This window comes from Poromitra crassiceps, assembly GCF_964638095.1.
Source record: "Poromitra crassiceps genome assembly, chromosome: 28".
Lineage (NCBI taxonomy): Eukaryota > Metazoa > Chordata > Actinopteri > Beryciformes > Melamphaidae > Poromitra > Poromitra crassiceps.
The window spans coordinates 14,712,545-14,726,741 of record NC_139651.1 but is presented as its reverse complement, the minus strand read 5'-3'; the positions used below and the strand labels follow the sequence as shown (position 1 = coordinate 14,726,741).

General features: G+C 43.4%; 1 protein-coding gene across 1 annotated transcript in view; it reads left to right on the top strand.

The window, feature by feature from the left end:
- ano1a (anoctamin 1, calcium activated chloride channel a) overlaps positions 1-14,197 on the top strand; it is a 79,198-nt gene that overhangs the window by 35,546 nt on the left and 29,455 nt on the right. The window contains exons 6-12 of the mRNA XM_083662411.1: positions 2,600-2,654; positions 3,639-3,690; positions 4,181-4,236; positions 4,875-4,916; positions 9,051-9,115; positions 11,027-11,161; positions 12,419-12,579. Coding sequence (XP_083518537.1) covers positions 2,600-2,654; positions 3,639-3,690; positions 4,181-4,236; positions 4,875-4,916; positions 9,051-9,115; positions 11,027-11,161; positions 12,419-12,579 — 566 coding nt within the window. The remainder of the gene's footprint in view (positions 1-2,599; positions 2,655-3,638; positions 3,691-4,180; positions 4,237-4,874; positions 4,917-9,050; positions 9,116-11,026; positions 11,162-12,418; positions 12,580-14,197) is intronic.

Sequence of the window (14,197 nt, the reverse complement as noted above, 5' to 3'; positions counted from 1 at the left end):
TTAACAGTGTATCACGACTGAGCTGAAGTGAATATTTCACAGTGTATCACGACTGAGCTGAAGTGAATATTTAACAGTGTATCACGACTGAGCTGAGCTTAAATATTTCACAGTGTATCACGACTGAGCTGAGGTGAATATTTCACAGTGTATCACGACTGAGCTGAGGTGAATATTTAACAGTGTATCACAACTGAGCTGAGGTGAATATTTAACAGTGTATCACGACTGAGCTGAGGTGAATATTTCACAGTGTATCTGACTGAGCTGAGGTGAATATTTCACAGTGTATCTGACTGAGCTGAGGTGAATATTTCACAGTGTATCTGACTGAGCTGAGGTGAATATTTCACAGTGTATCTGACTGAGCTGAGGTGAATATTTAACAGTGTATCACGACTGAGCTGAGGTGAATATTTCACAGTGTATCACGACTGAGCTGAGGTGAATATTTCACAGTGTATCACGACTGAGCTGAAGTGAATATTTCACAGTGTATCACGACTGAGCTGAGGTGAAATAAATTAGATCAAATTGGTTCCCCCGCACCCATTCGCTGCTCCAGGATCCTTTATCATTGTGTCAACACAGGGAAGTATAAGGTAACGGCTTTGAACAGACCTCAGGGATGTAATTTGGCCTCAAAAAACCTGCCCGACAAGAGTCTACCAACCTCGTTATAAAGCTAAAACACGACGCTTTCTTCACAGTGTTCTGCTGGAGCTCCCAGAGGGGAACACACACAGCTCGAATTGAATCAGAAGGAGAATGTCGGTTTAATCAACGTTGTGTTGTAGGCGTTTGTTCTGTTAGATTCACCCATTTGATTTACGGAGCCTGGATAAAGTCAATAAAGTCACTTTGGAATGAAAGCAAGCAGTGATGCAGTGAAGAACACAGTTGTCTTAGCATAAATACCAGTAGGCCAGTAGGATGTGTAGGAATGTCTGCTGTGATGTATGGAGGAGAGAGTGGGCAGTTAGGAGGAGAGATATTTACAGCTCTGACTAACCGCTTCCAGATCACTCTCTCTACACATCTTCCCAATCACCTCATCAATTTTTAAAACCGTCTGATCGCCTTGTTTGTCGAGTTCATGGTGGTGTTCACAAAAAAGAAAAGATTATATAAAATGTAAAAAAAAAAAAAGATAGAAAATGCAAAGGAAGCCAAATCATATTCACCAGCAGACATCACAAGATATTACTTCTGGCTATCACAATGTTTTTTCTCCTTTAAACGCCCTCACAGTGAGACACCTCTTCCTATATTATCTTGTGAAGATGGTTTTTAAGGAATACACAAACCTTCTGACATCTAAGCTTTTTGATGCAATGAGAAGAGTTTTGCTCTCCTACATACTAATATTTTTGCTGCAGTAGGTGACGCACTTTGGCGGCTGTAAATGGCAGTGAGAGGCGGAGTGTTTGAATTTAATGCCAGTAAACTGGTCGAAATTGGTCTCTTCTACAATGCATTTCTCCCCGTACGACTGTTGAATGCCGGTGCAAAATGATTGCTCTGGATTCTAGAAATAATCTTTTGTTCTTTGACGTTTGCCATTGTTGTTTTAGAACAGCTGAAACTTTCTCTGGTAACAAACGCCATTGTAGATGCACTGGAAATCTCTCAACATGATAATACGTTGTCTTTGTGAGGCAGAGTATTTACAGGAGTATGAAAAATTAATACTCACTCCACCAAACAACAAAGTTGGCCCAGAAATGCTAGGTACATCACTGACAGATGTTAAGGGGTGGACACCCCCCCCCCCCCCCCCCCCCCCCCCACTGACAGATGTTACAGGGTGGATTCCTTCCATTTTTTATTTAAATTTTTTGGTGCATTAACATTAAGAAAAAGTCTACTCATGTCTTCATAGCTTCATAGTTCAACGAAAATATGTTATGCTTTAAATCTAAAATGGTTCACGGATTACATTCCAATCTGACAAACCTATCAATTTAAAAGTCAAGCACGTTACCGTGGAAACAAGCTGAGCCCAAAATCACAAATCAGAATGAGGGGGTCCCCGGTATATTTTCTATCTTATAAGGGGTCCTTGGCTGAAAAATATTTGAGAACCTCTGTTCTAAGCAATACTGCTACTGTATGCTAATAGATAAAGGAGTGAGGATAATACAGTTACCTGCTTTGAATTCATTCCTTTGAGCTATACAGTGTTCTCATCGAAGCAGACCGAAAGGCATGCAGCAAGATGATGGAACGCTCATAAGAGACTTGACTTGGACTTGTGACCAAAGACTTGAGACTTGACTTGGACTTGTGACCAAAGAGTTGAGACTTGACTTGGACTTGTGACCAAAGACTTGAGACTTGACTTGGACTTGTGACTAAAAGACTTGAGACTTGACTTAGACTTGACCCTCAAAGACTTGACACTTGACTTGGACTTGAGCTGAAAGACTTGACACTTGACTTGGACTTGAAAAAAGGACTTGTGAGCATCTCCAGTGCCTCGTGTCTTACTGTATCATCACCATCTGTGATGTGATTTGTACACGTGGTGCTGGAGTGCATCATGGCTCTGGCAGGGATCTGCCACTAAAACCAGCTCTGTTTTGCTCTTCCTCGCCAGGTTTGATCTCTCCGACAGGGACAAGTTCTTCGACAGCAAGACCAGGAGCTCCATAGTAAGTACTGCTTCTGCTTAACGATGAACGGTTGTAAAGTGGGGTCCTTCAGGGCGCGGCCCCACGAGGGCCCCAGCTAAATGAAGAGGAGTCTGATTCCACTGTGATGTGTCATTTAGCATGAGGAGAGCGTGCATTAACAAGAACGAGTCGTTATCACTCACTCAGTATGGACGGATAAGTGAAACCAAAGATCCGACACCCTGGAGTCTCTGGGGTGAACTTCTCTCAAATAGGAGACTTGATTGTGAATCTATGCTTAGTATAAAAAAACGACTAAATTCTGTCTGAGTGGCTCACTCAGCAAACATCTATCCACGCATCTGCTGTGTTAGCACACACACACACGCACACGCACACACACACACACACACACACACACACACACACACACACACACGCACATTTTGAGCACACTACTTGATTAATGATTGGTGGATGTGATTGACTCCTCCTTATTGGATTAAGCTTTTCAATCAGAGTCTTTGCCTGCTCTCAGGTGAGCACTTGACCAGCTGTAACTTCTCAACAGAAACATCAATAAAAGCCCATTACGGCTGAGGAGAGTGGAGGTGCTCTGTGCTCTGTGCTGCTGCTGCTGCGGGTCTGATCTGATCAGCCGCCTGTGACCACGGACACAGCAGGCCTCTCCACGGGGGGCGGGCGGGGGGGATTCTTCAGAGCAGGACGGACACACAGGGAGATTACTTTTCAAACAGCACTTTGTCTCCATCAGTCACCCTCCTCCTCTCATTTCCCCACAAGCAATGAATAAAATCTCACCCACGCTATTTATACAGTCAACATCCACTTCCCACCGCAGCATCAGCATCTTCTCACGCTTCAGGATGAAGTGAGGTGATTTGATTTGGAAGCCTTCTGCTCCGGTGGTCAGATATGAGACCGGCAGCAGCAGCAGCAGCAGCAGCAGCTGTCTTCTTTCATCTTTCCGTTCATCCTTCATGTCTTCTTCCATCCCTTCAGGTCTATGAGGTGTTGAAACGGACAAAGTGCACCAGAGCCAAATACTCAATGGGTAAGGATGATACCATTTTGCTCTCATACAAGGGATACATCGTCCTACGATCAAATGAGGAAAACTCATTTGGACATGTTTTAGAGTGAAAAATGTTCACGTTTATTTATTCAGGCATAAGTTGCAAAGCAAATATAAATCTGAGGCAACATAAATGAAACAGGACAAGCCCAATGGTTTATTGAGAGTGGCTCCACAATAGAGATGGCATTAATTCATTAATTAATTAATAAAAAATCCCATGGCGAAGCTTGTCTTGGGAAGCCCCGCCCCTCACATGTAAGTGTCATGCATCTTTGCAGGATTCTAAATGGAGCAGCATCCATCTAGCCTTGTGTCTTGTAAATCCAGAGGGAGGAGATGTATCTGTCATTTCTCACTGCATTGAAAACACATGCGTGCATCATCTTCCTCCAGAGGCCACCCATGATCTGCTGGCTCTGGTTGCGTTGTTTCGAATATTGACCCTTCTGAAAATGTCTTCTTACAGGATTCACCAGTCTCCTCGCCAACGCCGTCTACACCGCTGCTTACCCGCTGCACGATGTGAGTGTCGCCGTCATCGGCTCTCCCTGGCCGCCTCCCCTTGGCACGCTTGAGAGAAAGTAGAACAAATTGCTGTAATTATCAAGAGAGGACTGTTCAGTTTCAGTTAATCTTCTGGTGTGAAGTGCGCGCGCCAAACATATAAAGTGCTCTGGTGTGAAGAGCACCAAACATTTCATATAAAGTGCTCTGGTGTGAAGAGCAGCAAATATAAAGTAATATAATTCATATAAAGTGCTTAGATGCTTTTTGTTAAACCACTTGGAGGTGAATTGAGAAATAATTGCCCTCAGGTTTCTGACAAACACCAAATACTAATTTTGCTGTTCAATGCATTTAGGTTCAGTACATAAAAACAACGTTCACATAGCAATAACACAAACCAGGAACAGCTTATATTATATCATACAACTTGATCGAGGAGGAGTTGGTGTCAGTTTAAACGACAATGTTGTATGTCAACAATGAACAAAGTGTATTCATACAAACATTGATGTGTGGGTGTGTGTGTGCGCGTGTGTGTGCGCGTGTGTGTGTGTGCACGCGTGTGTGTGTGCGTGCGTGTGTGTGCGTGTGTGTGTGTGCGTGTGTGCGTGTGTGTGCGTGTGTGTGTGTGTGCGTGTGCATGAACATTACAGGGAGACATCGAGGGCGTGAATACAGAAACCAACGACAGGAAGGTAAGAGGAGCAAACGCATCAGTCAATAGATTGAAAACCACAGCATCAATACTTTCAGTCCATAAGCAAATGCTCCTTACAACACAGCCGTCAATAGACTGAAGGATGCTGATTTACATCATGCCAAAACCACGAGAAACGTTTAGAATTTTCACAGGTTAATATAAGCCTGGGTCAAGGAATACATGAAGATTTTGGGAGATTGTCCTGTCCTGGTCAATTTAGCCGAGAACATGGACACATTTCACGATTATGAAAAGAAGTATGATCAGCCAGTGTTGGGCAAGTTACTTTCAAAATGTAATATATCACATATTACTAGTTACTTTCATTTGAAAGTAATAAGTTACTTTACAATATTACTATCTGTGTAGAGTAACTCGCTACTTATTACACTACTTTTGTATTACTTTCACCAAAATAACTGCAGTAGCAGAATGACATCGCCACCCCGGAACCATCCCAAAAAATAATTTAAACCATCTTGAAATCAGTGTAAACAATCCAAAATTCTAAATGTAATAATTTTCCTTTGTTATTGTCATCTATAGTAGTTATTTGCATAAAAACACACAGTTTGATTAGGACTTTTTTTTAAATATGTGCTTTGATTAATTTTTTTTTAAACTCAATTTGTAACTTGAGTTACTTGACAAAGTAACTGGTATAATATTACTGAAATCCTATAAGTAATAAGTTATATTACCGAGTTACTGCTAAAAGTAATATATTACACGTAATATGTTACTTTTGTAATGAGAGTACCCCCAACACTGTGATCCGCACACCTTTGGTCCGCAACCTTCAAACGGGAGCTCCAGAGGTGTGCGGATCATATTTCTTTTGATTGTCTCAGGTATCTTTTGATCCAGCACCCAACCCAATGGCTTTTTGGATCTGCGTGTCTTTTTTGATCTTTCTTTGATCAGCAGTACCTCAGCTGTCTCGCGAGGAGGTGAAGGTGGTGCGTGATGCAAGAACATGTCAAACTGAACATGACTGTGCAGCAGCGCGCGAATAATGTGGTTGCTCACAGGAAAATAGTTCCATCTGAACCTGCCTACATCATCAGTGTACTGTGACTTGATAAGGTGGAAGAAGCCCTGACTTTACGCTTTCCTCGTATCATCGCTTCAATTGATTTTACACTACTTTGCATTTATATCGTGAAAATTCATGGCAGCCTGAAAAGTTGGTCAACTGTAATTAATAATAATTAGCCTACATGATACACAATAAAGTGGCGTTCACATGAGGGGAAAAACAGTTCTTCTTCAACATTATAGATTTAAATGTATTTTTGAGTTTTCGAGTGTTTGCCTCCAATTTTACAGTCCACCACATAGTGTCCTTTTGTTAGGGAAAGGGCGCTCAGGAAAAAGTGCTATCTGGACACTCGGCCTAAAAAAATATATATTTCTTTTTTATTATCAACTTTTATAGAACAATATACGAACAAGACAAACAGTCTCAAACATAGGAAAAGAAAGAAAAGGGGGGAAAAAACCCATAAATCAACATTCGACATTGCAATGTGGTGCTATCGGCCGCATAAGGTGCTTATGTGTTTGTAAAAGACAATATGCACGGGATCAACGGGGTCCATGAGATACCAGCTGGGTGAGTGATCTGTCTGCCCTCTTAAGCTCGTCGAAGTAGGCCAGAAACGGCTCCCAGATAGCCGAGAACCTTCCAAGCGAGTTAGTTCTCGGGGACCTGAGTCTCTCCCTCTTCACAACAGAGATCGTGTCCATCAGCCAGACAGCCACACACCTGAAAAGAAGGTGAAGAGGAGGACTTCCGTTCCTTCAGAATGAGTCTTTTGGTGACAGTCGTCCCCAATAAGGAGAAGGAGAATTCAAACAAGAGCTCTCGCCGAGTCTGAAGTCATTTTGTGCCGCCCTCCGCTGCACACACTCTCCATAATTATACTGTAGGCTGTGTCACTAAGGCAACAGCCTGATCAGTCCCATGCTGCTGTTCTCACGCATTAGAACGCTTTGAAAAAGCCTCCACAGCCAAAGCACATATATAATTATCATCATAATTAATTTATTTTATGTAGCGCTTTTCAATGACCCAAAGCCGCTGACAGTGAGAGTCAGCAGAAAACAAGAAAAATAGAAACAAACAATAGGTAACGGATACAAAATAACAATGAAGATGTCTAGTCAGGGATATATGGAAAACAGAGGGGAGGGAGGGAGCGTGAGGGAGGGACAGGGGAGAGAGGGAGGTGGAGAGGGAAGGAGAGAGGGAGGAGGGTGGAGGAGATGGTTAAGGGTAGGGCAGGTTGTAAGCATGGGAGAACAGGTAGGTTTTTAGTCTGGATTTGAAAGTGGAGAGTGAGGATGAGCCTCTGACAGTCTATATATAGTGTATATCCCAATGCTACATGGGCGTTAACGTTATTAGCGAATAGCCCAAACAGACGCGGAAAAAGAAGTGACGGTGGCTTTTCCGTCACTTCTGTTTTCCTTTTCCGCGTCCGTTTTGGCTCTTCACTAATAACGTTAACGCATAAACACACGGCATAGAAGACGTCAACTCGTCTTACAGCAACAGTGGAAAATTACTGGAAAGTTGCGGCGCAAGTTGCTATTTAGACTGTAAACAGTGGAGCACGGACACGGAAAAGGAAGTGACGGTGGCAGGAGAGGCGCTCTGTACAGGAAGCTGGGGGGGGGGGGGGGAAATGGTAGGGCTGTCCCAGAGTCTATTTTTCAAATTAAAATAGACTGAGTTCCCAGATTGCATTTGATGGTGCTCTCCTTTACAATGATAATACAGTGACATCTTATATCAAACTCATCTTCTCCTAAGATGTCACTTGACTTGCCCCCTGTGCTCCAAGAACTTGATTTGTGCGTATACAGTACAGTGTGTGTGTGTGTGTGTGTGTGTGTGTGTGTGTGTGTGTGCGCATGCATGCGTGTGTGCTTGCACATGTCTGTGTGCATGCATGTGTGCGTGTGTGTGCATGTGTGCATGCATGTGTGTGTGTGTGTGTGTGTGTGTGCGTGTGCACATGTGTGTGAGGAATAGGTTTTCATCAGTCGTTGGCTGATTGGTGTGCAGGCGAGCTTATAGCGAGCTGGTGTTAGAGAAAATGGTTTTCGCGCACTGCAGGTGATTGAGGAGTTCCCCCTCGGTGGCTCGAGAGGCTTTAGAGTCGTCGCTGATGGCAGCGGATAATAAAGTAGAATGGTTGAAGGTGCAGCGCGGTGTTTCTAATATGCTCCTCTCAATCTGCTATGAATGTGCCATCAGAACTCCGCTGGGCCTGTCTGGCCTGACACCATTAAAAAGCAGTCATTCTGGTGTTTGTGTCTGTGTGGTGTGTGGCTGTGTGCGTATGAGCGTCCCTCCTTTCAGAGTGATTTATTCGCTCCCTGTTCACCGCAATCAATAAGTGCTTTGACTGCACAGATCAGCTGTTAATTGTAGAGCGCGTTTTCAATACAGGACACAATCTTGGAGCTGTATTTTTGTGTGACCACCACACGCCGCATGCTTCACCCCATGCTGCTTCAATCATTAGCAGCTGTCAGTCACAGCCTCCTGTCACGGTCGGAGCAATTGAGTGTCACAGTTTGTCTCTGTCCAATTATCGTTCCTCACATGCTATATGAATTAAAACAGTACATTTTTAAATCGGATTTTATTGCCGATTTTGCAGAAGATAAAACGATCAAATCTGGCCAATCTTACATTTTAAATACCATTATTACCCATATTTCAAAGATATCAATAGCTACAAGCACGAATACAAGGCTCTCATTTAGGGATAGTACAATGGTATATTGGGGCAAGTCCATGTTAAAATTCAATATAGGCACTAAAGAATTTCATGAATACTAATTCCAATACCAGAAAAAAAATTTTTAAGATTGATACATGAATGATTATTAAAAAAAAAAAATTTTTTTTTTTCGTGTAGTAGTTTAAGTATCTATCTTTTTAAAATATGTTAAAAAAAGTAACAAAAAAAACAAGTATGCATGCTCTTGGGTTTCACTGCAGCATTTTAGTGTTTGATAGTTTTTTGGCTGTTTGAAGCATTAAGAGCACTGGTCCATAAATGCCCTCTTCTCCTCCTCCTCCTCCTCCTCCTCCTCCTCCTCCTCTCCACAGCTGCTGTACGACGAGTGGGCGAGCTACAGCGTCTTCTACAAGTACCAGCCCATTGGACTCATCAGGTCAGATCCAAGGCATTGGTCTTGTCACACCCATCAGGCGAATTGCAGAGGCATTTCCCCAACCACAGATCACATGTCCTCCAAAGGCCGCCTGTCCAAAGTAATCTCCACACTAACATCTGCTACTGTCTGCTCCACCTGCTAGTACAGTAAGCAGAGTGGAAGGCTGACCTTCTCCACTCATTTCCCCTGTCTTGTAGTTGTTCTGTAATGTTGGTCCAGTAAACAAGATGAAACATGGGAGCAGAATTTCATTCAGAATCATTTCAGATTCATATCAGAATCTCCCTCTACAGGCTCAGGTGGAGGTTACTAGATGATGCACAACCTGCATAAATCATGATTTGTTTTATTGAAATCATAAAACCACACCCTGCACTGGGACAATTCCATTGCCTGGGTATATAGACCTGGCATCGTGACATGCAACAGTGGTTTCTCAAGTTGGAAAACCATTTGCTCCATTGAGCTCCAAGGGGGACTGACGATTAGCCAATCAGCGGCAATAGACAGCACAACGGGGCGGGACTAACACCGTTATCAAGCTGTTGTCCAGCGCGGCGGACCTAATAACAAAAATGGCGACCGCAATTAGGTAAAGGTAAAGTAAAGGTAAAGCCCCACTGATTGTCACACACCTGAGTGTGCGAAATTTGTTCTCCGCATTTGACCCATCCCCTGGGGGAGCGGTGAGCGGCAGCAGTGCCACGCTCGGGAATCACATGGTGATCTAACCCCCCAATTCCAACCCTTTGATGCTGAGTGCCAAGCAGGGAGGCAAATGGGTCCCACACACAATTAGACGAGATAGACGCTGCTCTAAAGCAATTAAAAGTACCAATTACTTTGAAATCTGAACGGCACTCTGCTTTGAAGACATTTATTGAAAGGGGAAATGTTTTTTGGATTATATTTAGGCGAACACGTTATTGGTCTCTGACAAAACTGACCATCATCATCTAATTGCCCCCAAGATGAGGAATGGTGAAATTCTATTCTCTATCAGTCTCTACTCTAGTGATTAATGCTGCATTCCAGACAACTCGGAGGTGAGAATTTGCCAGTTGAAAAGTCCCTTCTCCGACCCTCAGAGACCCCAGAGACCTTATTTGAAGCATCGCGCCAAAAACCCATTCAAAAATCCCATAGGCAGAAACAGTGAGGAAACCATCCCTGCGGCTCTCTATTCCCTTGGGGGATTTCCCCCAGGGGAATCTGTTAGCGAGGCAACAATGTCAGACGGAAGAAGCAAACGGAGCGTAACGAGCTGACGGCTCAGTCTGATCTCAGCTTAACACTTCCAAGGCTGAACAAAAACCAGTGGAGTGTCAAATTAGTGGCTATCCTCACTCTGCTACATCGATTATATCCCTTCCCTCCAGGCATAAAGCATTCATCTAATGCATTTATGCCATTAATTTTCTGGTTGGGTGGTTCAGGATAGCATTGAATAAATCATTATTCATTGAATTGAATAAATCATTGCCACATTAAGTTGAGACATTAATTGTTTTTACAGTTGATTTTTGCAATACAATACAGCATAATAAACAGTGCAGTACATTATCAACAAAGGACAATCTGCAAAAGCAGGTTGGCAGCCTCTACTGGCCTCTCTGCACTGCGTTTTAGATTATGTGCCAGATTGAGTGGGAAAGCTTCTTTATTGCTTTACAGCAAAAAAGGGAGATTGCTTTATGGCATAAAACAGTAAGAGCAGGGTGCTGTAATTACATCACAAACAAATATAACACACTAAACAATACCAGTGGTGTGGAGAGACGGGCATGGCAGATTGTCTCAACCATGGCCCTTATACTCTATATGTATGGTATTAGGTACTGTCTTATGGATATGGATGTTTACAATGCTACTTGTAGCACCTTTAATGTTGTGTGACTCCTCCCACAGGAAGTACTTTGGGGAGAAGGTGGGGCTGTACTTTGCCTGGCTGGGCGTCTACACACAGATGCTGATCCCTGCTGCCATCGTGGGAGTCATTGTGTTCCTCTATGGCTGTGCCACTGTCGATGATGACATACCTAGGTATGTTCGTGCACGCGCACTCACACGCACGCGCACACACACACACGCACACGCACACACACACGTGCGCACAAACACACGCACTCACACACGCACGCATACACACACACACACACACACGCACGCACGCATACACTCACACACACGCATGCACACACAGACACACGCACCCGCGCGCACACACCCACACGCGCACACACACGCACACACACACACACACACACACACACACACACTGATGAAATCTTCTGAAATGCACAGTTTTGGTGACAGAAGTTATGAGACTGGTTTAGAGCAAAATGGAGTAAAAAACTTTTTTTTAAATCAAGTCCCTTAACCTCAAAATATTTCTGTATTAATTTTGCTACTGTGTGCTTGTGTGACAACTCTGTGCGTGTGCGTGTGCGTGTGCGTGTGCGTGTGTGTGTGTGTGTGTGTGCGTGCGTGTGTGTGTTGAAAGTGAAAGGCAGGCTTCCAGACCGACCTCTAAATGACCCTATACTGTGGTTATACTGTACACATAAACACACCCGTGTTATTTATTGCTACAACAAGTCATTACAGACTTAACAACACAAGTCGGTCAATAAGATCATCAAACAGTATTTATACCCGGCCTAAAACTGTGTACCTTAGAATCTAAAGTGCACAGTTTTCGTCAAAGTTTCATCTAATCATCTAAGGCTTAGATGATTAGATGAAACTTTGACGATTTCAGCAGGGAAATCGGGGAAATACTGTCAAAGAACCTTCACAGATTGACGAAGGGAAGGATGATATTAAAGAGCATGGAGCAGGAGATTAGGAGATTTCCATTTTCTGTTAACTCTGATAACGCTGTTTTTCTGATGAAGATAGAGATAATTTTGTGTTGCCCTAAATACAGAGATGTATTTTAGCACAGCAGGCCTACAATGGCTGTGCAGAAACAAGGTTGACTTCAGACAATATCCAGAGGCACTTTTTCAACTGTTTTTTCTCCGGAGGGAGGGGATGTTTAGGGGTGTAAGATAATATTGAAATGCTTAAGTAATTGCGATATTGTGTTTTGTGATACTACTGAATAAATTCTCAATAAATTCGGATTTTTTTTTTTTTTTTTTTTTTTAGTTTACGTGCAAAGATTTGTGGCAGTGGTTCCTTTTGTGTTGTGTTTAAACCCCCCGACTGCTAGATAATGTAGCAGTGTTCTATCTTCAGCCGTCTGGAGATCTGTGATCTGCTCTGATCCACCACCTTCACTGTGCTCTCTTCCAGTATGGAGATCTGTGATCCCAGGAACAACATCACCATGTGTCCGCTGTGCGACCGCGCCTGCAGCTACTGGAAGCTGGTGACGGCCTGTGGGACGGCCCGGGCCAGCCACCTCTTCGACAACCCAGCCACCGTCTTCTTCTCCATCTTCATGGCCCTCTGGGGTAAGAAGACCTTCACGTCATCCTGACATATACCTGTGGTAGCCTAGTCCTACACATGGGCTTTTGAAGGCTCATACAGATACTATATATTTTTGGAATGAAGATGCCAGTTTTGTGCCAATGTTCACTTTGATATCTTTAAATATGACCATTTTCATGACAAAACATTCCCGAAGAATTACAAGCGTTCAATGTTTCCTTCAGAGTTTTATTCTTGTCAGGGTTAAGACCATGATGGGACACTTTGTTTGGCTAAGGGGGACTAAGGATTAGCCAATCAGCGCCAATAAACGGTGCAATGGGCGGGACTAACACCGTTGTCAAGCTGTTGTGAAGTGTGCCGGACTTAATAACAATGGTGACCGAGATAGACGCTGCTATCGAGGCTGCTCTTAATAGATTAACAGGACCCATTACTTTGAAATCTGAACAGCACTCTGCTTTGAAAGCATTTATTCAAAGAGGAGATGTTGTTTTTGCGTTCTCCCCACTGGATTATATTCAGCTGAATACGTTGCGCTCTCATAACTTTGCGAGGCAGCTGGATTCGCGCGAGATCATGAAATCACGAGATCACACGACAAATCCATCTTACCACGCTCCCATCTATTGGTTAGAATCCGAACCACCCGTGGTTCGCACCAATCAGCGTCCTATGAAGCGGTTGCGGGCGGGCTTTAGGTGTGACGCCAGCGAGAGCGAGCCCTGTGGTAGACAGGTGGTTCATCCAATCACCTGCCAGGTATTTATTTGAAAGTGCCTGCCTTTTTTTTTTTTGTGATCAATTTTTTATTGACATCATTCATTCAATACAGGTACAAGACATTGTTGACAGACATTAGCCAGGATGTATGAGCCCTCTTCCCACCCGCCCACTCATATCACCCACCCCAATACCCATCAGAACATGTGATGAACGACATCAGTTTTATTTACCACTAAACAAAAATAAATACAAAGGAAATAGAGGAGAACACCCTCTCCACCCTCACCCCCCCGCGGTCTCTTGTTTAAAGTAAACGTCTCACACTTTGCTACTGGAGCACTGGTTCCTGAGGCACTGAGGTCATTAGGTCAGAGATCTGCGATGCTACATCTCTCCAGAGTACAAGAGTTGAGGACTTTGCTTTATTAATCCTAGCTGTGGAGAGTTCAAGCATTACTATATCACGAAAGTATGCCAGCCATTTGTGAACGCTAAGTGAGTGAGGGGGAAGCCACCTTTGGGCTATCATTTTCTTGACTGCGGTTAGGCCAGCAAGCCAAATTTTCCTCTGTTTTCCCAACAAGTTTAGTTTACAAACTTTATTTAAGTTTTCACAGTATGTAAGACATAAACAAGTTTAGTTTAGAGTCATCGTTAATTAATAGAAGTATTGGGTCCAGAGGAAGTGGGTGTTCAATTATGTCAGATATTATTGAAGTCGTTTTATCCCAGAATTCTTGAACTTGTTCACATTCCCAAACCACGTGTAAGAAAGTTCCAACTTGTTCAGGCTGACAGAAGGAGCAGAAAGGGTTGGGAATGGCTTTGATCATGTGTTTTCTCTGAGGGGTCCAATATGTCCTATGACATGTGTTGAAGTGGATCAGCTGGTGCTTTGGGTTCTTGGAACAA